The sequence below is a fragment of the Pelophylax lessonae genome (genome assembly GCF_965119305.1).
Source record: "Pelophylax lessonae genome assembly, chromosome: 8".
Taxonomy (NCBI): domain Eukaryota; kingdom Metazoa; phylum Chordata; class Amphibia; order Anura; family Ranidae; genus Pelophylax; species Pelophylax lessonae.
The window spans coordinates 53948744-53975047 of record NC_138775.1 but is presented as its reverse complement, the minus strand read 5'-3'; the positions used below and the strand labels follow the sequence as shown (position 1 = coordinate 53975047).

At 41.8% G+C, this 26304-nt stretch overlaps 1 protein-coding gene across 1 annotated transcript in view; it reads left to right on the top strand.

Annotated features, from left to right (window-relative positions):
• ADAMTS9 (ADAM metallopeptidase with thrombospondin type 1 motif 9) overlaps nt 1-26304 on the top strand; it is a 344253-nt gene that overhangs the window by 44795 nt on the left and 273154 nt on the right. The window contains exon 3 of the mRNA XM_082265401.1: nt 7885-8047. Within this exon, the coding sequence (XP_082121527.1) occupies nt 7885-8047 (163 nt within the window). The remainder of the gene's footprint in view (nt 1-7884; nt 8048-26304) is intronic.

Sequence of the window (26304 nt, the reverse complement as noted above, 5' to 3'; positions counted from 1 at the left end):
AACAGAATACAAAAAGGCCTAGTATGTTACCCGATAAAAAAGTTTATTAAAAGATAGAACAAGCCAAAGACATACTCACACAATGCCCATTGGCCAATAGCACTGTGTATATAAAGCAAAAGTGAGAAGAGGTCAGGATGTAGACATGTGTCATCAAGACCTGCTTATCACTCAGACAACCATGCTAATGCGTTTCGAGGGTGTATGTATCCCATCGCCTCCTAAATAAACCAAACGCCACTTGACCAATACAGTGTGGATCCATACCAACCAGTAGGAAGCCACTGCATGAACAGCCCCTATCACCCAGCACCAAAAGTTGGTTCCCTCAAAATGTACCAGCCTCTTTTTTTTCTGTAACCTATTATTTAGTAGAAAGATTTCCCAAATCGGAAGAGGTCTGCATTGGCGTGTAACACAGGATGCCGTGGAGCTTTCCATATTGATGCACTACTTATTTTCAACATCCTTAGCGCTACAGTGTCAACTTCATGGTTTCATGTGTATCCTAAAAAAAGTTTACCATGCTAAATGATCCCACATTGATTGGAGGGGTGGTGGAAGTTGGGTGTTCCTAAAAAAACATCTATCACTTTAATTTGTTGCAACATCTCAAAGCTACTACAGGAAGCTGGTGCTGGAAGACTTCCCTTCGGCAGATGAGAGCCAATTTGCTATCTAATGCCTAGCATGTGTCATTGATTGCTGGTCTTTCTCTGATCAACGTCTGAATGGTGATGGATCTTCACCCAGCTCAATTTACTGTATCTTATTAGTACTGGCCTGGGAAGCAAATACCCCCGAGCCCAGTGCATACCTCCCAACTGTTTGAACTGAGAATGAGGGACACCTATTAGCAAAAATATGTAGGCATAGGACACACCTCCTGCCATGCCCCCTTAAAGGAGAATTAAACAAACAAACAAAAAGATTAGTTAGGTCCCCATTCACACTAGCGCGACTTGGTCGCCTGACAAGTCGCGGTGGGTCGCCTGCCATAGATTAGCGCAGGACCCGTTCTAATAGGAGCGACACAAGTCGCTCCGACTTAGAAAAAGGGTCCTGTACTACTTTGGGGCGACCTGGAGGCGACCTGCATTTACTTCAATTATATGAAGTCCGTGCATGTCACGCTGTGCACCGCGACTTCACAGGTCGCCCCAGCAAATCAGGTCGCCCCTGTGTGAACAGGGTCTAAACCAATGCTTTTTTTTTTGTTTTTCTACCACTACTATTCCTTATACTGGCTTTTGAAATTTACAAATGCCTCAATTTAGAAATTGGATGAAAGGTTTAGCATTGGGAAACACCTTTTTAAAGATAAATAGTGCATTCTATATACAAGGGAGGAAAGAGGAACAGAGGGACTTTGTTTCAAATCAGGGACAGTCCCTCAAAATCAGGGACAGTTGGGAGCTATACCAGTGCTCCCCTGTATAAGAGTCTTGGTTGAGCCCCATAATTTCATGTTCCCGGGAGCAGTTGTTCTCTCTCCCTATACAGGTAGACTCTAGAACTCCTCTAGGATGGCCTTTAGCCCCTATGACAGGGGTCTTCAAACTATGGCCCTCCAGTTGTTCAAGAACTACAATTCCCATCATGCCTAGTCATGTCTGTGAATGTCAGAGTTTTACAATGCCTCATGGGATGTGTAATTCTGCAACAGCTGGAGGGCCGCAGTTTGAGGATCCCTGCCCTATGAGATAGTTCATCCCACAAAAACTTCCTCCTGATCCATCCTGGATGCGTTTCTGCATGCCCGTATTTTATGCATTTCTAGGTGCATTCCAGATCCCTTTTTCTTCTCTTTGTCTGAATTTTTTTAGGGCTGGTTCACACCACATGCAGTCCAGTGTGTTTTTTTTCCTGCATCAAAAATATATGGAAAGCAGGCTAAATGGTTTCTAATGGCATAGCTCGCACCAGTGCAGTCAGTCCTAGGGTGTCCCAGTTCCAGAAAAAAAAGTAGAACAGGCTGCACTTTTCTGCACTGGACAGTACTGGAACATGGTAAAATGCACCAGTATGCATCAAAACACATTAAAGCCGCTAAGGAACCCACTACAGTAAAAAAAACAAAAAAACATATGGAATGCATCCAGAAACGCTTTAAAAATGTATCCAAAACGCAAATCCAAAAATGCCTTAATAACGCTTGCAGAAGCGCATCAGGAATGGAACTGTAGTGCGTTTTTGTCATGTTATCCAGCCCTCACTGTACTGGGGCCCAGTGAATTTTTGATGCATGTAGGTGCTTTTTTATGCGTTTTACCACGTTCAATTACAGTTCTGTGCAGGAAAAATGCAGCATGTTCTACTTTTTCTTTTTTTCTGGAACTGGAACGCACTGGAACTGCAAACACTGGTGTGAACTTTGCCTTTGAAAGCCATGTAACCTACTTGCTATGTGGTTTGGATGCAGAAAAAAAGCACTGGAACGCATGTTGTGTAAAAATAGCCCTAAAACGTTATTAACATGCCAGGTCCATGGATGGTACATTGAAACTCTAATGCTGCATTCACACCACGGCATTTTAACTCACAGGCATCTTTGCCGTGATTCTGCTTTTGATTTCAAAGCGCAGGGGTGTGAATGACAAATCGCAGAACGCGCATTTGAATAGCACCTAAAATCGCGGTGTGGTTCTGCCGCAATTGTCAGAAGATTGCGACAATCCGCATTGCATGAAGCCCAAAAGTAGCTTCTGAACTTTTTTTGGGCAACAAGCTTCACGTGATGCGGGTTGCCGCAATTTATAGCCCGACAATCATGGCAGAACCACACCTATTCAAATGAATGGCATCGCAAATGCGATTTGTCATTCACATATCTACGCTTTTAAATCGCGGGCAGAATCGCGGCAAATCTGATTCGCGATTCAAAAAGCTGAGGTGGGAATGCAGCCTTGTTCCTTACCCAAAAAGGCTGCTGTTTTTACATTTCTTACTATTCGCATCCCATGGAAAGGACTTTCTCGCCACAAATCTATCACTCTACACTTGCTATTAACCAAGGCTGAGACACTTTAGATGCAAGCATAATTATATGATGATTAGTTGTTTTCTCATTGCATGTAAACGAGGTAACAGCACTCATTTCAAGTATGTAATGATTTCAACAACTGCTCATTTTTAGACCCTACCCTTCAGTGGGAAAGAGCGATGATCCCAGCCAGTTGCAGCTATGCCCCTGTTGAAGCTCAAGTACAAAATCCACCCGCCTAGTGACTTGCACACATGCAGATTATTATAACAATGACGATACGTATAAATAGACAAGTATAAGTATAAACAGACGTTCTCAGCATTAGTTCTCGCTTTAGTTCAGGCCCTTATAATTTATTGCTCTGAGTTTCCATGCCATCAAACATTTTATACTCAAAAAAGCTGCAAACGCGTTCTGACTTTGCTACTTGAGAGCAAGTGTGTAAAAGACAATTTACCCAGTAAAGAGAAGAGACATAAAAAATAAACATCTCCTGGCTCTGTGTTTAATAAAAAGAGTACGATTAGAAGCTTGCATATATTTTTTTACAAGCTCCAGCTGCTTAGAAATAGGGCCTGTACTTGGAAAAAATTAGGTAGTAATACAGTAGGGGCTGTTTTAGAGGTGAACTACAGGAAGATATAAAAGACGCAAATAAATGCAGTGCTGTTCACTGATACATTTTTAAATTTATTTTTCCTAAAGCTCCACCCAAAAGTGGAAGTTCCACTTTAAAGGGTAACTCCACTTTCGTGGGGGAGAAAAAAATAGCAAATAAAGAAAAAAACAATATAGCGTATACAATTGTGACACACATCATATTGTAATTGAATGTTATTAAAAATTACCTTTCCTTTTTATTCTGCAGCTGTTGTAATTTTCTGAAAATGCAATGCAATATGGCAACCTGGAGCTGTTCTGTACACAGAATGTATACTGACCACACCCCAGAAACATCATTTCCTGCTTGTGTGATTGGCTCACCAATTTTCCCAGAAGTCTGCATAAGATACAAGTCAGATTTCTGGCATCCCCTGCAATAAAAATGTCATTTTTGGTGAGATACTCCCAATAGGAACACGTGTAAAGGGGTGCAGGCCCAGCAGCTTTCCTCATTAGAGCTCTGCAGCTGCCACAGCTGATAAATAATAATGAAACTATTCCAATTAGACCCACTCAGCACAGAGGAACAAACAATGATTTCTTCAGAATAACAAAAAGTAGGAATCTGAAACAAAGTTTGTTAAAATCCTTGTAATGTACAGAGATCACCCGGAGGGGAATGTTTTTTTCTCAACAAAAGTGGGGTTAAGCTTTAAGGACTCCTCACCCCCTTGCATGCAACATTTGGCATGTAATTTTTTTTGGGGGGGAGCGGGTACTTAGTTTTGACAGGTACCCGCTCCCACTTCCGCTCAGAGCGCTGCGGCTTCCACTCGTGGAAGTTCTCCTCTCCACCTCCCTCCCTTCAATCTTTTGGGACATGTCACAGGTCCCAGAAGATTGCCCAGCCATTGAGGAGGCGTAGCGCGACTCGCGCATGCGCATTGCGCACCCAGCTGTGCAGCAACAGCTTCACTTTTTGTAGCTGCTGACTTATAATAAACACAAAAACAACTGGACCATTGATTTAAAGGGAGTCCCTTATTTTGCCTGGATTTCCTCTCAATTCCTGGTTTGGCTATAGGATAGGAAGGGAAGGCAAAAAAAAAAAAAAAAAAACTGACAAAAGTTATAACCCTCCTTTGAAAACAAAAAAGCACCTATATTAACTACCCAGTAGAGGGAAGATGCCTTTTCTTACCTATTCTCAGGGCACTCCTGACCGGTAATTAAAATGGTTCCCAGCAGCCAGCTTCAGGGGAGAGGAGGAACAGCTGACAATAGATGCCCCATAGTAAGCCTATGGATGCACAGGCACAGTGCCTGCACAGGCATTTCATCTGTGGTTGGCGCTTTCCTCTCCCCTGAAGGTGGCCACTGGGGAGATCACGGTACTGGACAAAAATGTATCTTCCTTTTGCAGAATAGTTAGTATAGGAGTTTGAAGGTGTGTAAAAGCCATTTTAAGCATATTTAGTTCTAACCCAGACTTCTACTTTTGAAACAGCTCACTTATATGTATTTAACATGTGTATTAGCTGTTTGGCTGGAGTTCAACTTTAAGAGTTTAGTTGATAAACGTCCTAAACTCCATGCAGCTGGATTACATTGATAAGGACTGTTGTACCACCCAATGAAAGTGTATTTAAGTTCAGCCAGTCTTGTGATCCAGACACCCCTGTCAGACAACAATCCAGATCCTGGAACTCATGCTCTGGTGGAACCATTTGCCCAAACCTAGTCACAAGTCACTTAAGTCATAGCTTAACCAATGCTGTGGACTTCATAGTATCCATGTGACAGTGCTATTGCTTGATAATTGGCTAGGGGTAGGGTGAGGACTAGGGTTAAGGTAAAGGCTAGGGTTAAAATGGATGTAAACCCCATTAATGAAATTTGAGCTAAGCACATTTATCTGCAGTGTTTACTTATCTCTTTCCAAAGCTCTAAGTGTTGTTTCTCTCTGGTACTTCTTTACTCTGTTATCAGCATGAGTCACTACTTATAGGTTCTCTGACACATGAGATAACATGAGCTCAAAATTTGTGTCGGGGAGGGAGATAAGCACAGAGCCTGTCTATTCAGAATACAGCTCTGCTTGTTCTTCTGTTCCTTTGCCTATGTGGAGGGGGGTGTGTCCCTTTCCTCCAATCAGCTCTCACATAGTGTAAGTCCAGTCTCCCCACCCACTCCTATGTACTGCTGAAAGATGAAGAAAGATTTTAAACACGATTTGCACTTTTTTAAAGGTGTAGAAAGGGTAAGACAGCAGATATACAAGTAAAGCCTATGTGAGAGGATTTGTCTCATCTCTGTTTATCATCTGAGGCTATTCATTTCACTGGGTATATGTGAGGGTTTACAACCACTTTAGGTGTTAAGGTTAGGTTTAATACTAAGAGTCCATTTTAAGGGTTAAAGGTTACGTATCAGGTGAGAATTATGGTGTTAGGGTAAAAGTTGGGTATAGGTAAATGTTTAGTGGCAAAACTGCATACACTGTAATTCTTCCTTGACTTAACGTATTGGGCTTCTCTAGACCTAAAATCAATGGTATTTCTCCTGTCCCAGACTTGGGATAATACAGAAAACGAGGTTAAACAAAATATGTGTAGCAGTAGACAGTCCACCTATTTTTTATCTTGTCACCAACTTCTCACCAAGTGCGGTACGTGGAAACTCAATCTTCTGCACTGATTATCTTGTTACAATGGCATCTGAAAGTTGGTGGGATATATTAGGCACCACCAAAAGCACCTATGTTTGGCACGTGAGCATCAGAACTGAACCACAGAGCAATGTAAGAAGGTGGCCTGGTCTGATGAATCATGTTTTATTTTACATCATATGGATAGCCGGGGGTGTGTGCTTTGTTTACCTGGGGAAGAGATGTCACCAGGATGCAGTATGGGAAGAAGGCAAGATGATGGAGGCAGTGTGATGCTTTGGGCAATGTTCAGTTGGGAAACATTAGGTCCTGCCATTCATGAGGATGGCACTTGACACCTGCCTAAACTTGCTGGCCAAGTACACCCCTTTAAAGAAACAGTATTGCCTGATGGCAGTGGCCTCTTTCAGCAGGATAATGCACCCTGCTACGCTGCAAAATGGTTCAAGGAGCAGCAACAAGTTTGAGATGTTGACTTGGCCTCGAAATTCTCCAGATCTCAATCAATAGAGCATCTGTGGGATATGCTGGAAAAAACAAATCTGATCCTTGGAGGCCCCACCTTGCAACTTACAGGACTTAAATGATCTGGTACTTATGGCTTGATGCCAGGTACCACAGCATACCTTCAGAGGTCTAGTGGAGTCCATGCCTTGATAGGTCAGGGCTGTTTTGACCGCAAAAGGCTAATTTACTCAATATTAGGTGGGTGGTCATAAAGTTATGGCTGATTGGTGTAGGTTCCTATGAGTAAGGCCAAATATATATATATTTAAAGCCTGAAACATGTAAGCTTGGACATGTGTTGCTGGTTTTAACTGAGGGTGAAAAACAGGCCCTTGTATTCAAGCAGGATTTCTGGTGCCATTTTGTTTCAAAATGATCCATGATCCGCACTTCAGTAGAATTTTGCTTTGAAAATGTACTCCTAAAAATAAATCATCTCAACAGATCCAGTGACAGAAACCTTGACACATTTCACCACAAGAATTTGGTGGCGTGCCATCCAGCAGCACACGATGAGTGATGGATCCATTGAACAGAATGGAGTTCACTTGCAAAATGTTCATGTATGACTCAAGCATTCCTTTAAGCCTTAACCTTATTTAAAAGTACCTAATTGTTGGTGATAAAATTATCAGCACTGGAGTCTTATACTTAGATCTCCCAGCCCTGTGACCTCTGAGGTAAACAGAAATGATTATTAAGCCTTATAGTGCTTGTACTGCAGATGGTCATATGATGGGAGGTTGCAGTGCTGTAATAGCTTTATTAATTTGTCTGATAAAAGCCTGATCATTCTATAGGACAACCAGGGCATAAAGATGAACAATCTCGCCTGCCTAGCATGCATGCTTATACGCTGTTCAGGAACCTTGGAGCTGTCTTACCATCGCATTTGATTCTTCGCCTAAGGTTGGTTGGGGTGGGGGGCTGTTGAAATCAGGGCTACACCGTACACCTACAATCACTTTCCAATCATTGTTGGTGAGATCAGGGGATGAACATAGCTCTATTATTTCTTTGAGCACTAGAAGTTCATAGATTGACCTGGAATTAATTTGATATATAAATTAAAGTGCAGTGGAATTTTCGTACTTATAATGCTTCTGTTTCTCATTTTTAGCTCGGCACATTCAAGTCTCAGGATGGGGACTATTTTGTGGAACCTCTACAGATGGAGAATGAGAATGACTATAAAGAGGAGCACAACAAGCCACATATAGTATATAGACACATCACACCTCAGCAAAATGCATCAAGGGAAAAAAAGACATGTGACACAGCAGGTAACGTCTCTACTTCCCTCTGACATAGTTAATCGTTCATGACTTATTGACACGTTCTCTGTGTGACTGTTCAAGTATTAAATCAGGGAGGCTGACCTTTTGGAGACATCATGGTAGGTATGCAGGCCTTTTAAGCAAGGAAGGGGAAAGATCAATTATGATATGTAGTAACCCATAGCTACCAATCAGATTGCCTGAACATCTAATTACCAAGCCCCAGGCTATTTATTTTACCTCCCAGTGACTGAGCAGCAATGTAGAAAGAGTAAAAGAAGTCGGTGCTACTGGCGAGGGCTGCAGTTAGGTGAACCGATTGCATTGCCTGCATGCACAAGTCACATGTCCAATTTAACCTCCACCCTAAGACCATAACCTTAACCCAGAGGCAAGAAAGGAAACCCGCTTGGGCAGTATGGTGGAGAGGGTACAGCCTCCCCTGTCTCTGCTTTGTGGTGTCTCCTGCATTCTGTAGAACCAATCTGTTGGTTCAGATCTGCCCTGCTGACTGTTTACAATGGGAAATCGGCTCTGATTTTGGAAGCATTGTGGTGCAGTGCCTCTTTGTCAAAACCCTTACGAACAAAAAAGTGCACCGTAAAATCACGGAACACAAAAAAGTGCATGAGGGTGCTTAGTGGTCCAACCTCCAAAGAAGAAGGGCCTTATATACCCTGACTCCTGACAGGGGCAAGGCACTCTGATCCACCTGGCTGAAACCAGATGGACCCGAGGGGTCTTTAGGGGCCAGCTGAAGCCAGTCCTCCAAGTATTAGAGGAGAGCTCTGCCAAAGAGAAACCCCCCTGTTGGGGAGAAGAAAAAGACTGATGAAGGCCAAAGATCCCCTCCACATTAAAACATGCCTAATAAGCCTGCACCCTCTACCTCTGTGGGGTGAAAAATAAAAAACATGTGCAGTGCAATAAATATTGTGCAAAAATAAATATTGTTTAGTCCCCATTCACACTAGCGCGACTTGTCAGGCGACTTGGTCGCCTGACAAGTCGCGGTGGGTCGCCTGCCATTGATTAGCACAGTACCCGTTCTAATAGGAGCGACACAAGTCGCTCCGACTTAGAAAAAGGGTCCTGTACTACTTTGGGGCGACCTGGAGGCGACTTGCATTGACTTCAATGATATGAAGTCCGTGCATGTCGTGCCGAGGTCGCGGTGCACAGGTCGCCCCGGCAAGTCGTGTCGCCCCTGTGTGAATGGGCTCTAAGCATAAGAATTGCTCCTAAAGTGAGAGCTGTCCCTGTATTTAATCAGAAGCTTCTTCTAAATAAAGTGCAGAGGACAGCTTTCTCACTGACAGTGGGGCCCCATTGATTACATTAGGAGAGCCATTCTCCTACTCATTAATTTATGCTTGAAAGCAGCACATAAATTACTGTCCTGTTTAAATTATAAACTTAAAGTATTTGTGGACCCCTACCTTGTAAAACAACCCATTCAGTTTAAAATAGAAATGAAAGGCAAAAGATTTTTGTATATACATTGCTCAAAAAAATAAAGGAACGCTTTGAAAACATATGAGATCTCAAAAGGGAAAAATATCATGCTGGATATCTATACTGATATGGACTGGACAATGTGTTAGAAATTAAAGGATGCCACATTGTTTGATGGAAATGAAAATGTTCAACCTACAGAGGGCTGAGTTCAAAGACACTCAAAAATCAAAGTGAAAAAATGATGCAGCAGGCTAGTCCATTTTTCTGAAATTTCATTGCAGCAACTCCAAATGGTATTCAGTAGTTTGTATGGTCCCCATGTGCTTGTACGCATGCCTGACAACGTCAGGGCATGCTCCTAATGAGGCGATGAATGGTGTCCTGGGGTATTTCCTCCCAGGTCAAGACCAAGGAATCACTGATCTCCTGAACAGACTGAGGTGCAAAATGGCAGCATTGGATGGACCGAAACATAATGTCCCACAAGTTTTCCATTGGATTTAGGTCAGGCGAGTGTCGGGGCCATTTAATAGTATCAATTCCTCCATCCTCCAGGAACTGGCTGCATACTCTCACCACATGAGGACGGGCAATGTCGTGCACCAGGAGGAACCCAGGACCCCCTGCACCAGCGTAGGATCTGGCAATGGGTCCAAGGATTTTATCCCGATACCTAATGGCAGTCAGTGTGCCATTGTGTAGCCTATAGAGGTCTGTGCATCCCTCCATGGATATGCCTCTCCAGACCATCACTGACCCACCACCAAACCAGTCATGCTGAATGATGTTACAGCCACCATAATGTTCTCCACAGCTTCTCCAGACCTTTTCACGTGAATCTGCTCTCGTCTGTGAAGAGCACAGGGTGCCAGTGGCGGACCTGCCAATTCTGGTGTTCAATCGCAAATGCCAATCAAGCTCCACTGTGCTGGGCAATGAGCACAGGGCCCACTAGAGGACGTTGGGCCCTCAGGCCACCCTCGTGAAGTCTGTTTCTGATTGTTTGGTCAGAGTCATTCACACCAGTGGCCTGCTGGAGGTCATTTTGTAGGGCTCTGGCAGTGCTCATCCTGTTCCTCCTTGCACAAAGGAGCAAATACCGGTCCTGCTGGTGGGTCAAGGACCTTCTACAGCCCTGTCCAGCTTTCCTAGAGTAACTGCCTGTCTCCTGTTATCTCTTTCATGCTCTTGAGACTGTCCTGGGAGACAAAGCAGACCTTCTGGCAATGGCACGTATCGATGTGCCATCCTGGAGAAGTTGGACTGCCTGTGAAACCTCTATAGGGTTCAGGTATCACCTGAAGTTAGAAGTTAACAGTAGTGACATTGACCCTAGCCAAATGCAAAACTAGTGAAAAACAGTCAGAAAAGATGAGCAGGGAAAAAAATGTAAGTGGCCTCCACCTGTAAAACCATTCCTGTTTTGGAGGTCGTCTCATTGTTGCCCATCTAGTGCCCCTGTTGTTAATTGTATTAACACCAAAGAAGCGGAAACCGATTAACAACCCCCCCCCCCCTGCTACTTAACTGACTAGATAAATATCCCAGGAGTTTAATTGACTTGATGTTATACTCTGATTAAAAAGTGTTTCTTAATTTTTTTGAGCAGTGTATATATAGTGTATTACCAAAAGTATTGGGACACCTACCTTTACACGCATATGACCTTAAATGGCATTCTAGTCTTAGTCCGTAGGGTTCAATATTGAGTTGGCTCACCCTATGCAGCTAGAACAGCTTCAACTCCTCTGGGAAGGCTGTCCACAAGGTTTAGGAGTGTGTCTATGGGAATATTTGACCATTCTCCCAGAAACACATTTTTGAGGTCAGGCGCTGATGTTGGACAAGAAGGCCTGGCTCACAGTCTCCACTCTAATTCATCCCAAAGTTGTTGAGGTCAGAACTCTGTGCAGGCCAGTCATGTTCCTCCATCCCAAACTCGCTCCTCCATGTCTTTATGGACCTTGATTTGTGCACTGGTGCTCTACATAGAAACCATTCAGCATCCAGTTTTTTTGTCAAAGCTTGATTGAACAAGGTGATTGGCTACCATGCAGAGATGCACCAGATTTTTGCACTCTCCAGTTTTAGTAAATCAACCCCTATATTTTGGTTATCATGATGCAAATAAAATTCTTGTTCTCCATGCTTATTATGACTAAATCGACATTTAACCATGTTGCAACACCTCGCCTATCCCGTTCAGTTTCCTATGGACCAAAACATGGTAACTTAGGACTGTCATTTCTGCTCTGGCCAGTCAATATATGCACAGATATGCAAGCTGCACCAGTCTCAGCTCCCTGGGAGCTTGCATGTAGTAATCTTTACCTTGGGTATCCTGTCCCGCCATGGCTTAACCATAATCTCTGAGTTTAACACCAACCTAGTGGACTTTAGCTCCAAAATTAAGACCAAAATCTGAACTAACCCCTTGTTCTTGAAACTTACCTGTATGAGTAGCCTGCAAATACTCACAGATGTGCTGACAGATCTGCATCAAAAATATTGGAGCCAAGCTGTCAGCACCGAGAAGTAATGGTCCATCCTTTTAAAAAAGACCATAAATGAAGCCTCCAGTGACAGCCATCAGCTCAGCAGCTGCTGGAGAGCTCCTGGTCTTCTCCTGAATTAGTAGCTGAGTGTTCTCATTCTATAGTAAGTGTATCATTATCCTGCAGACTTCTATAAAGCTCCTTGTCATATGGTTAAGCCATTGCAGTCTCTGTCCACAGACACGATATTCTGCATGGCAGAAGGAAAACGGCTTTATTGGTAACCCGAGAAAATAAGAGCACAAAGCTGATGACAGCATCTCCTCCGAGTCCTAATACATCGAAAAAACATGTTTTTCATCCCGCTCCGCGGACCGGTTTTTCCATATTAAAAGCCATTTCATCATCTTTCTTTTCTCAAAGGCCATTTTGTTTTTTTAATAGATGTTACTGTTCAGTAAGGAGCCTGGACTGGTTTTTAAGGAAAGCGTCATTAATCTCTTTTTAATCCCTGCACAGGACACCTACAGAAATAGGAGCTGGACTAAAACCAGGGCACAAAAAGGTTTTCAGCTGCACTTCCAAAAATCAGGTTGCACAGGGCCTTTGTGAGGCTGGAGACGCAGCCTTTAAACTTTATGTAACTGTAATTAAAGTGTATGTAAACCATAACAATTAGGTTACCTTAATTAGTTCCTGTTTGGTCTGTTAAATACACTAATGAAAACAAAGTGTTAGATCTGTTCGATAAGTGACAAAAAAACGTGTTGATTATCCCAGAAATCCAATGCTGTCCGGTCTACTATACACCCAGCAGTGCAGTGCTGTATCTTGGCCTAGGCCAACAAGGCCCAGGCCTAGGGCAGCACTTTGTAGGGGGGGCAGCAGAAAAGGTGCACCCCACATGGAAAAAAAACAGCCTCCTCCTGGCTCCCACACAAAAAGGGTCTCCACCGGCTTGAAATACACTTTTAGTATAGTGCCAGTCCTATGGGGCAAATCAGTCTGGCACCCCCATAAAGCGGTCACACTGCTACCTGCTGGTACTGATGGGCACCAATAGGCTTCACTGATGGCCACTGATGAGGTAGCACTGATAAGCTGCACTGATGGGTACTGATAGGCTGCACTAATGGGCACTGATAGGCTGCACTGGTGGCCATTGATTGGGCTGTACTGATGAGGCCGCACTGATGAGGCTGCACTGATGGGCAGTAATGCGGCTGCACTGATGGGCACTGATAAGCCAGCACTGATGAGGCTGAACTGATGGGCACTGATAGACTGGTTGTGGTCTGTGATTTACAGATGGCAGAGCGGGTCATAAACAGGAAGGGGTGTGGCCTTTACAGGAAGGGGGTGGGTCGTATTTAAATTAGGGGCTGCACAAGTTTAGTCAGGCCTAGGGCAGCACAAAACCTAAATACACCACTGCAGCAGTGTGATCTTGAACAATAGTTTCAATCCTGCCCGGCTCAGTTCTGTGAACTACAGAGCAGCCCCTATGTTGTGGATTACAGGAGAGGGGAAGGTGCTGTGTAGTTCTACCATACTTCCTGTCCTAGGGTAACAACACTGACATTCTTGCCAGTAGATGCCTTTTGCTTGAAATTCAGAATTTTGACAATGATAAAGGGGGATTGTTCTTACTCCCCAAAACAAGTTGTTTTTTTTAATCCTTTGTCATCCTGTTTGTGTCTTTGAAAATATCATTAACTTTCTTCATAGTACTCTGCCCAGGGTGTCAGATGAGCTGCCTAAGTAGAGTCATTGAGGTCCATCAACCAGATGCAGTTAAAGGTATCAGACTGTAATACCCAATATGCAGCAACATGTATCCAGACCATGCAGGGATCTTTCAATGGGAACTCCTGTTCTGATGACAACTATCTAAGTGGGAATTTCCCTCACTTTGGAGAGACTTTTTTTTTGCTTTCTAAGAAGTCTACAAGACAAGAAATGAAAAGATATCTCCCCAATCAGACACAGACGATAAAAAAATACAGAGATTTATCAATTTCCAACTATTTCCAACTATAGTAAAACCTTGGATTGCGAGCATAATTTTTTACGGAAATGTGCTAGTAATCCAAAGCACTCGTATATCAAAGCAAATTTCCCCAAAAGAAGTAATGGAAACTCAGATGATTTGTTCCACAACCATTTATTCATAAGTCCTTCACTCTATAGTCCATATAAAAAGATTATAGCAATGTGACTTCAAGGCAACTTTGATGCAACTTCAAGGAATGCCTGGGTAATCTTCCTGTAATGTCGGATCCAAATCACATCAATTAGGAGGAGCATCCGTCTTAGGGCTCATGCACACTGCAGCTGAAAAAAAGCTGCTTTTACAGGCATTTGAGCTTTTATTTCAGCTTGGAGAAGCTTGTTCTTTTTTGTGCTCTTGTGCACATTTTGTATTGAGCTTCTTCAAGCTCCTTTGAGCTTTTTTGACCGTAACCTTTTTTTTTTTTTTACAAACCTTGCTTAACCACTTGCCGACCGCCGCACGACTATATACTGTGGCAGTCAGCCCCTTACAGGCAAAGTGACGTAGGGGTACGTTGCTTGCCCACGAGCCTGTAGGGGGCGAGCGCACGCCGCCAGAGGCACGCTCCCGCTTGTTCCCTGGGGAGCCAATGCGTGTGACCGGCGGCTCAGATGGCCGCCGGCCACTCGCGATCTCCCGCAGGAGAGGGAGAAGGACAGACGGCTGATGTAAACACAGCCGTCTGTCATTCTCACTAAAGTAATCACAGAGGCTATACGATCCTGCTATGTAGGATCGTATGGCTCTGTGATTATGTCACAAGCCATGCCCCCCACAGTTAGAATCACGCCCCTAGGCACATACTTAACCCCTTGATCACCAGTAAAGTTAACCCCTTCCCTGCCAGTGTCATTTTTACAGTAACAGTGCATACTTATAGCACTTGATTACTGTAGTAATGTCACTGGTACTCCCAAAAGTGTCAAAATGTCAGTCAGGGGTCTGATATGTCCGCCGCAATGTCGCAGTCCTGCAAAAAAAAAATCTCAGATCGCGGCCATTACTAGTTAAAAAAAAACAATAAAAATGACATATATCTTTCCCGTAGTTAGTAAACGCAATAACTTTTGCGCAAACCAATCAAAATACGCTTATTGTGATTTTTTTGTACCAAAAATATGTAGCAGAAAACAAATTGGCCTAAAATGTTATAAAATTTTGATTTTTACATTTTTTTTTATAAATTTCATATAAAAAAAGTGAAAAATATTGTTTATTTTTTCAAAATTGTCGCTCTTTTTTTTGTTTATAGCACAATAAATAAAAATCGCACAGGTGATCAAATACCACCAAAAGAAAGCTCTGTTTGTGGGAAAAAAAGAAGTCAATTTCATTTGGGTACAGCATCGTACGACCGCGCAATTGTCCGTTAAAGTCACGCAGTGCCGAATCGCAAAATAGGGCCTGGTCTTTGAGCAGCTAAATCCTCTGGGGCTTAAGTGGTTAAAGTCTATGGGCACAAGTCAGATAGAAGTCGCCTTGAAGTAGTACAGGAAATGTTTCTAAAGTCGGAGCGACTAGTTCTAATTAAGACAGCTCTCATTGACTAAAATGGGACGTGACACCCTACTCGTATTGCAAGACCTCGCTCGTTTATCAAGTTAAAACTTATTTAAAAATTTGCTCGTCTTGTAAAACACTCGCAGACCAAGTTACTCACAATCCAAGGTTTTACTGTGTATAAAAAAATTGGCTTTAGATATACCTTCTCGGAACCTTCCTATGTAGAACTACATACATATAATTGACATTTGTTAAATGTTGTAATTGATATATATCTATATCTATATCTATATCTATCTATATATATATATATATATATATATATATATATATATAGATATTTACATATATATATATATATATATATATATATATATATATATAGATATAGCTATATATATATATATATATATATATATATATATATATATATATATATATACTGGTTTCTCTTTAATAAAGAAGCCATCTCGTAGAGGATAGAATAAGACTCTTGATATCCCAGTAAGAAGCGTTGCACTATTCACCACCTCTATGTGCTTTCGTGTTCCGCCTCATTACTCGTAATGCAGGTAAGGGCTGGGGGGAGTATAATCTAACTCTATTCATGCTTTTGTATAAAATCACAATGAAGATCTTCAAAGTCCTTGTTTAATTACCTCCTCCAGCACATTCCAGTTCATACAACTTCCAGCCTGACTATAGACTCACTATAGGCTAATTTCCCTGTATCATGGATTTTGAAGCTGTGTTGCTCTTTGTGTCTTATAAATTACAGCAGTGATTTCTAAGGCCTAAAAGAAGCCCAGAGTTAACTAGAAATTAAGGAGTGTAATGAATACACTATTAGTTAATGAAAAAATGGTTTGTGAACCTTGGCTTAACTATGCCCTTCCTTTTCTGAACTTTACTAGTCCTAGTCATTTATAGTCCACCATTCCCATTTTTGGTCCTGAATCTGTTTAGGGAATACATTGTCCCCCCACCCCTCTTTCCCCTTTTTCTCTGTTGGTCCCCCTTTCCTCTTAGTGGAGGAACAACATGATTGTTTACATTATATCTCCGTTGAATGAATTCTATGATGCGTCTTGTTCGTTCTCCATCCTATTGTTTTTATGTTGCCGGTGTAAGTTGCCCTGTATGAGCTCTACTGTTGCTATACCTTGCCTTTTAAAATGAATAATAGTTACTGAAACAAAAATTAGAGGTTCCTAAATGTTGTATATAAAAAATACACATAAAATATTATAAAAAAAAAATATTTTAAAGTATTAAATACATTAAATATATGTATAAATACAAGCCCGATTCCAAAATAGTTGGGACACTGTACAAATTGTGAATAAAAACAGAACACAATGATTTGGAAGTTTTACATTTCAATATTTTATTTAGAATACAACGTAGATGACATATCAAATGTTTAAACTGGGAAAATGAGAAAATGTATAATTTTAAGGGAAAAAATAAGCTGGTTTTAAATTTCATGGCATCAACACATCTCAAAAAAGTTGGGACAAGGCCATGTTTACCACTGTGTGGCATCCCCTCTTCTTTTTATAACAGTCTGCAAACATCTGGGGACTGAGGAGACAAGTTTCTCAAGTCTAGGAATAGGAATGTTGTCCCATTCTTGTCTAATACAGGCTTCTAGTTGCTCAACTGTCTTAGGTCTTCTTTGTCGCATCTTCCTCTTTATGATGCACCAAATGTTTTCTATATGTGAAAGATCTGGACAGCAGGCTGGCCATTTCAGTACCCGGATCCTTCATCGCAGCCATGATGTTGTAATTGATGCAGTATATGGTCTGGCATTGTCATGTTGGAAAATGCAAGGTCTTCCCTGAAAGAGATGACGTCTGGATGGGAGCATATGTTGTTCTAGAACTTGGATATACCTTTCAGCATTGATGGTGCCTTTCCAGATGTATAAGCTGCCCATGCTGCACTCATGCAACCCCATACCATCAGAGATGCAGGCTTCTGAACTGAGCGCTGATAACAACTTGGGTTGTCCTTGTCCTCTTTAGTCCGTATGACATGGCATCCCAGTTTTCCAAAAAGAACTTCAAGTTTTGATTCGATTTGACCAAAAAACAATTCTCCACTTTGCCACAGTCCATTTTAAATGACCCTTGGCCCAGAGGAAATGCCTGTGCTTCTGGATCATGTTTAGATATGGCTTCTTTTTGGCCTATAGAGTTTTAGCCTGCAACGGCGAATGGCACGGTGGATTGTGTTCACCGACAATGTTTTCTGGAAGTATTCCTGAGCCCATGTTGTGATTTCCATTACAGTAACATTCCTGTATGTGATGCAGTGCCATCTAAGGGCCCAAAGATCACGGGCATTTAGGATGGTTTTCCGGCCTTGATCCTTACGCACAGAGATTGTTCCAGATTCTCTGAATCTTTGGATGATGTTATGCACTGTAGATGATGATAACTTCAAACTCTTTGCAATTTTTCTCTGAGAAAGGGTACAGGTTTGCAGCCTGGCCAGTCCACACCTAAAGGGGAAGCTTTCTGTGAGGAGATGGTTTGGTCCCTGCACTTTACCAACTCCTCTGGAACCTCTCCCTGACACTAAACACTGTCCACGACAGACAGGGAACCTGGCCCTACACTAACCACTCGCACAATGCGCACCAAATCAGGGAGCCATAGATTCTTCCCTCACCCAAGATGGCCACAGAGGTCACGAGGGGGCACCAGCATCCAATCAGACAGCTGTTCCCCCGCTGACCACAGGAAATCATAGAGAAACCAAGTTCCTGATGGCTTCCTTGCCCTTCTGCATTGCTGCTTCGGTCAAGCGCCACTTACAGCGGGCAATACAGACTGCACCTACCTACACGCTGCAGTCGTTATCTTCCCCCCCCCCTCTTTTTCCAGGTTTGTGTCCCTCCTCTTTGGTTCTTGGGTAGCCAGTAATGAAGTAACTCCTGCACATGTGCACAAGAGTTACATCTCCTGGCAACTGGCTTACTTCTTGGCATCTTTGTATAGATGCTGGAATGGATCAGAAGTATACACTGTGACTGCACATGCCTATGCAATTACTTGGAAAGATGGAGAATGTCTTGTGGCATGTGGAAGATTGTTCTAGAAAAAGGGAATAGCACAAGAGAATTTTTTTGGAGGCGTGAATGAGAAATCATCATGAAGAGAAAAAGAGAAGTATAAAATCATAGCCAGTTGAGTTTGTTAGCATTTCAATATTGGAAATCTAAGGGCTTGGTGAAAGCATACTCTCTGATACAAATGGAAAGTGGGACTTCCAGACTCAAATTAAAATCTTTTCAGGATCTTGCTGCAGAATACGACCTTCCTAAATCCCACTTCCTGGCTTACCACCAAGCAACTTCGTATATATCTTCATGTGCTCCAAGCCTGATAGAGGGTTTTCAACATACAATGATTGAGACTCTGACACAACAGAGGTCCTATTCAATATCTACAATATTTAAACTATTACAAGATGTACTGCTTCCTCCTTCTACAGATTGAATGTTTGAAAAGTGGCATATAGATTTTCCTGGATTAGAGTTTTCACATCTGATACTTCAAGGCTATAGGCTTATCAGGACACTTACGGTGAATGAAATATGGAGAGAGACTCAATTTAAATTTATCCATTAAGCCTATATTCCAGCCCTCTTCACCAAAGATAAGAGAACTAAAGCTATATGTCCTCTCTGTAACCCAGTGAGCCCCACATTGGCCCATAGATTTTGGCATTGTCCTAGAGTGTTTCCATTCTGGGATAGAGTAGTGCACTATGCCAATGTGATAATGAATACCAACATACGGAAATCTCTGCATCTTATGCTATTTGGAATTAATTTGCCAAATAATACCGCTCAGGCAAACCTACTACCCACTGTCCCTTCGTGGACACATTTATGTTTCTTGGCGGCTAAGAGGACCATCCTAAAATCATGGATCCAGCCTAGTCCTCCTACTTTATCTGCTCTTAAAAGGGAGCTTCGGTCACTATTGTATAAGGAACGTATGGATACAGCCTTACAACATTATGTCTCTACAAAAATGTTCTTTGACAAAAAGCAACCCTTTATTAAGCAAAAACTTGCGGACGTGGACATTCCATACTTTATGAAACCTTTCAGATACACGGATTGGTACTTAAAGGCAGAAATAGAAAAACTTTGGGAAAATTAAAGATAAGTGATTTGTAGGCCTGAACAATGCAACCATCCTCCTTTTTAAATTCATTTACCGACTTATTCTCTGCTTACATTAAGGTATTATATGGATGTATGTAGTGTTGATGGACCAACAATTCAGGATATATATGGGAATACCCATCTCCAATAGTAATAGCAAAAAAACAAAAAATTAATCAATCGGACCAGCCCATGTTAATATGTTAGGATGTTGAGAAATTAGTTTCTTCCCCCCCCTTTTTTTTTCTTCTTTTCTGTTCCTTTCTTTTCCTTCATATTATAGATCATAGATTTTGATATTGTGATTATTCTTTTTATGTTTGTATGACTTGTTTGTTATAAAAAAAAATTAATAAAAAGAGATTCAAAAAAAAAAAAAAGAGTTTTTGGCTGGGTGGAGCAGAAAGGGAGGTTTGGCTTCATATTTTTTGGTCCATCATGAGCTGTACTGTTCTTCCTCAACAGATGCTCTTTCCTTTTGGACCCTTCTGTTTATAGCACTACAAAAAAAAAAAAAAAACCTACACATTTATAAAGCAGTAATAAGCTTTACAAATGTTCTCTGCTATGCCAGCTTTAAGGCTCTAAAGCCAGTGGAGTGCATTAAATGAGCCAGGAGAGGTCACATGACCACTTTTACTCAAATTAGGAGGCCCCCTTTGCTCTGTAGAGCAGCGAGTACTCTGTGGGGCTTCTCCAGCTACACACTATGGCATCAGTGTGCGTATTACAACTGTGTATAACAGAGAATGCATAGCTATAACAGTGCTCCATTATAAATGACCCCCTTATATCTGACACTGAGTTAAGTCCAGTGCTTTACATATTACTGAAGACATTCTCCTGATTCCAAACATTTAGCATGATCTGCTGGCTATTCCTCCAAGGCTTAAGTTTGATGTTGTAGATTAGGAAACCATCCAGCTACACTACAATAATAACATTGCGCGGAAAACCTTAGTACAACGGCAACAGTGACATACACACCTAAGCCAAATCAATAAATTTATTGCCCATTTGTCCCGGAGCATTAGAGCAAAACTTAACAGGGCTGACAGTAAAAAGAGAAGATAAATATTACATTAGCGTGGAAGAAGCAGAAAAGAGGAATGCTTCTGCGCCTTATCCTGCAACATTAATGAAACAACGAAACACGGCGAGCATTTGCATTTATTAAAAAGAAATGATTTCTTCCACCTATAAAAACAACTCTAGACTTTATGAGAAGAGTTTATATGAGTGTGTGAATAAGAAAATCAGGTTCTAGTGCTCTCTGAATCTCAATATTTATTTCCATAAAATTGTTTTATGATATGATAATGTAGCTGGTATGGGTGCTGTAAAAACTATAATCTTGTTGTTTCAGCAGAGCTGTTGGCAGAGAGATGCTTGAAGTAAGAAATCAGCTTTTCTGAAAATAAAGAAATAATGTTCACTTAAAACTCAGCGAAAGGAGAGAAACGAGGGGGCTGCCATTGCTGACCTTCCTCTGGAAATGCTAGTTGCCTGGCAGTTTTAAGGTCAATACTCTCTAAGGGAATTGATCAAGAAAATGTAGACATTAAGGGAAGGACTCCTGATATACATACTTATTTCAGGGCAGGGGCTTAGAATATTCCGATGCCCATTACCCATAATTTTAAAAATACTCTTGGCTTTCTCTTTTAGTCTTTTGAGCCTTTCTATTTACCAGTGAGGTTCTCTATCATATTAAAAATATGTTTGGCTTTCTCCTTCAGGATTTTGAATCTCTCTATTGGCCAGTGAGGTTGCCCATCATATTAAAAATACTCTTTGCTTCCTCCTTCAGCATTTTGAATCTCGCTATTGGCCAGTGAGGTTACCCATCATATTAAAAATACTCTTTGCTTCCTCCTTCAGCATTTTGAATCTCCCTATTGGCCGGTGAGGTTACCCATCATATTAAAAATACTCTTTGCTTCCTCCTTCAGCAATTTGAATCTCTTTATTGGCCAGTGAGGTTACCCATCATATTAAAAATACTCTTTGCTTCCTCCTTCAGCATTTTGAATCTCGCTATTGGCCAGTGAGGTTACCCATCATATTAAAAATACTCTTTGCTTCCTCCTTCAGCATTTTGAATCTCCCTATTGGCCGGTGAGGTTACCCATCATATTAAAAATACTCTTTGCTTCCTCCTTCAGCAATTTGAATCTCTTTATTGGCCAGTGAGGTTACCCATCATATTAAAAATACTCTTTGCTTCCTCCTTCAGCATTTTGAATCTCCCTATTGGCCAGTGAGGTTACCCATCATATTAAAAATACTCTTTGCTTCCTCCTTCAGCAATTTGAATCTCCCTATTGGCCATTGAGGTTACCCATCATATTAAAAATACTCTTTGCTTCCTCCTTCAGCTATTTGAATTTCCCTATTGGCTGGTGAGGTTACCCATCATATTAGAAATACTCTTTGCTTCCTCCTTCAGCAATTTGAATCTCTTTATTGGCCAGTGAGGTTGCCTATCATATTAAAAATACTCTTTGCTTCCTCCTTCAGCAATTTGAATCTCTCTATTGGCCGGTGAGGTTACCCATCATATTAAAAATACTCTTTGCTTCCTCCTTCAGCATTTTGAATCTCCCTATTGGCCAGTGAGGTTGCCCATCATATTAAAAATACTCTTTGCTTCCTCCTTCAGCAATTTGAATCTCTTTATTGGCCAGTGATGTTGTCTATTATATAAAAAATACTCTTGGCTTTCTCCTTCAGTATTTTGAGTCTCTCTATTGGCTGGTGAGGTTGCCCATCATATTAAAAATACTCACAGAGATTACAATTTTGTTATTTATTGCCTGGCACAGATATAGTAAGCCCCTTCTGCAACCTTTTGTACATAGTTGCAATGTTGCAGTCAATTCACATTTGGAGAAGACACTGAGGAATTGTTTTCTCCTGACTACAGCTGACTGATAACATTTATCGCAGCCTGGGTAAAGTCACTGAACTGTAGCTGGGAGACTGATTTTAGTGATAAAAGGTAATTTTTTTTTAGAAAATGACTGTTGCTGTATTTTGTGATGTTGCAGAAACTTAATGCCAGTTTTTCACTCCAGTATACACATTTACCCCATTGTATTTCTCTCCACTTGTTAATCTGCAAAAGTGATGCTTTTTTTCCTGTGTTTATTTATGGTCCTCCTCATCCACTGCCACCATTCTCGCCTAGGCCGGTGTTCCGTGAGAATTACCTACCCGTGAGAAAAACCTACCCTCGCCACTTCCGGTTCACGGCAGTCTGTGTAACGCGAGCAGTTACATTAAAACAGCTGTGCTGCACCATGACTCATCTCCGCTCCTGTCCCGGTCACTTCCCTGCTCTCGGCTACTAAATATAAAAGCGGCGGCGGCTGTATGAAAAGATAAATCACGGAGCCGCCAGCCGCTTTTATATTTACTAGCCAAGATCAGGGAAGTGACCGGGACAGGAGCGGAGATGACTCATAGTGCAGCACAGCTGTTTTATGTCACCGCCGCGTCGGTAGGTTTTTTTAACGGACACCGAGATCGTTTCAGACTAGTGCGCATGCGCACTAGTCTGATCCTCAGCTCTTCCATTAGGTATCCGGGGCTGTGAGCATGCGCACTGCTGCGCTGCTCAGCTGTTCCTGGCCGGAAGTGACGAGGGGTAGGTTTTTCTCACAGGGTAGGTAATTTTTACGTTACACCGGCCACACACGGTTCAAATCGAATGGATTCGAACTGTCTATGGGCAGGCTGAATGTACCAAATTGATTGATCAATCAACTTGGGAACAACCAGCCTGCCAGATTCGCTTCCTACTATCACAAGTGGCTGCTTTATCCACTAGCGATAATCACTGTCTTCCATGGACGGCTTTCCCCGCTCATCCCCACTGGGAAAAGACAATTGCTGACACCCCTGTCAGCACTGTTTGTGTTGATGGGGGAATCATGCAAATTTCTTTATCGCAACCTGTGGTTGCAGGAAAGAAATTTCCACCATGTATGGTCAGCCCTAGACATCACACTGCTCTTACAGCCTCCTTAGATAATTACATCAGATATCGCAGAACACATTAGCTAAAGCTGGCCATGAACACTTAGTTTCTTTTTCTTATTCAGCCAGCAAACTGACCAAAAGAAAATGTAACAGATTTCTCCATTCACATAAATGAGGTATATGGAGGAACCCCTGCCAGGACATTGTATTCTGACAGTCACCCGCTGTTGTCAAAATACATGGATCAGCAGCTGCAGCTGATTGACTGTAGCTGCTGATCAAGGAAAACATGTCCCTTCGACAGAAGTTGATCAAATTATCAATTTCTGTCGAGCAGGGATGGCTTCACACTGATTGAAATGTGTCCAGTCCCAGCTGAACTGGTCCAATTTTAATCAATGTATAGCTATATTTAGGCATCACAGCACTGAAGTAGAGCGGACTGAGCAGCAAGAACACGGGAGAGACAGGTGGCTCCCCATGACAAAAAACACTTAGATGATGGCACAGGACCTGGTATGTAGCGGCAGATCATAACAGATCATTGCTGGATTTGCTAGGTGTGTGAGTCTGCTTATTACAACCAATCTGTTAAAAAGGATAAAAAAAATGAAAGCAGGGGGTGAAGTTCTGTTATCATGTAAAGTCACTGAAAGGTTGAGTTTAACCACCCCCCCCTATTATATCTATTTTTGGTAAGACAGCAGATGAGATATTGGTGAAGGGTTTATTTGTCTTGTGTCGGTCTTTGAAAATCAAAGCTGCGCTAGTTAAAAACAGACAAAATGACCGTGTAAGTGACAAGCTCCCACTAAGGTGCAGTCTGCTTTACATACATGTAAGAATAGTAACAGTACACTGTAAATTGTCATATTTGTATTTAGCACTGACTCCAAAATATACAGCTGTCTCACCCTGAAACCTATAATCATTGTTAAATTTAGCACTGTGCTCCCACTAAAACCAGCTATTTCGGTCCTGGCGAGCTGTGTTGTCTATCACAAAGCCGGGGAACAATGTGTGGAAGTAAATAGGGAAATATAATCACTCACAGCAGAAATCCTTCTAGGCACCAGGCCTCTAATATTTATTTATATACGTTTTTTTTTGTTTTCGCATTTTATACCATGTGTTTTTTTTCTCCTAACCCATTATAATGAAAAGAAATTGATTTGTGAACTTGTTTCAAGAAATGTTTATCTCTCAACCTATATGGGATATATATACTATATTTCCAAAAGTATTGGGACACCTGCCTTTACACGCACATGAACTTTAATGGCATCCCAGTCTTAGTCTGTAGGGTTCAATATTGAGTTGGCCCACCCTTTGCTTTTTCCATAATATTTTATTGTAACGAAATAAAGAACAATACAGAATATTAACTTTAGTCCAATATATCTGTTCATTACAAAGAATACATTTCAATATTGTTTCAATCTTGGCAAGTATCATATAGGGTAGATATACATGAAACATTGGTCCTGATTACCAGGTGAAATCTCGAGTTTATGGTTTATGGTATAGACCAGTGTTTCTCAACCTTTTTTCAGTTGTGGCACCCTTAACAATTCAGCAAAATCTTGAGGCACCCCATTCTAAAATGTAAAAAAAACCCCTAAACTAATAGTTTTACATAATGTAGCAACATCCATACACGTGGGCCATCCAACAATAAAAGTGATTTATCCCTCCCCGTTTAATTGCAAACTGGTATGAACTAGTATTCTAGGGTTTCTCTTTTCCCTCAGTTTCTTTTATTTGCTAATGTGACCCCAGTGCTGATCCGCACAACGTCCAGGATTATCAGGGTGCCAGTGGTTTGACCAGCACTGTGCCCAGGGTTATCAGGGTGCCAGTGGCCTGACCAGCACAATGCCCAGAGTTGTAATTCTACAAAGTAAAAACCCGTGGCAATTTGTTGCCATTTTGCCAAGGCACCCCTGAAGAACCCAGGAGGCACACCAGGGTGCCACGGCACCCTGGTTGAAAAAGGCTGGTATAGACTAACATTAGCTCCCAGTGTTGTATATGTTAGAAGGTATGTATCTGAAAGACTATGTTCATGGGGTATCCCACTCATTCATCGGCAAGTTACATTGGTCAGTTGTCTTTGTGGATCGTATATCAGAGGCTCCATTTGGTGAAAATCAATGTGGTACAAAGTTAGTATGTAGAGGTATGATACCTGATTTCTTTGCGTTTTTATAATTGGGACTGTGTAAGGTTAGGGAAGGGGCGTACAAAAGGGTAGAGGTGAAGGGGTGGGAGGGCGAGTAGAGAGGTAAAGAAAGAGGGGAAGGTCCACCCTTTGCTGCTATAACAGCTTCAACTCTTCCGGGAAGGCTGACCATAAGGTTTAGCAGTGTGTCTATGGGAATGTTTGACCATTCTTCCAGAAACGTATTTGTAAAATTAGGCACTGATATGAACGAGAAGGCCTGGCTCACAGTCTCAACTCTAATTCATCCCAAAGGTGTTCTATCGGGTTTATAGGCCTTGCTTTGTGCACTGGTCCAAATCATTTTAATTCAGGTTGAGGTAAGGCCAGTCAAGTTCCTTCACCTCAAACTCTCTCATCCAT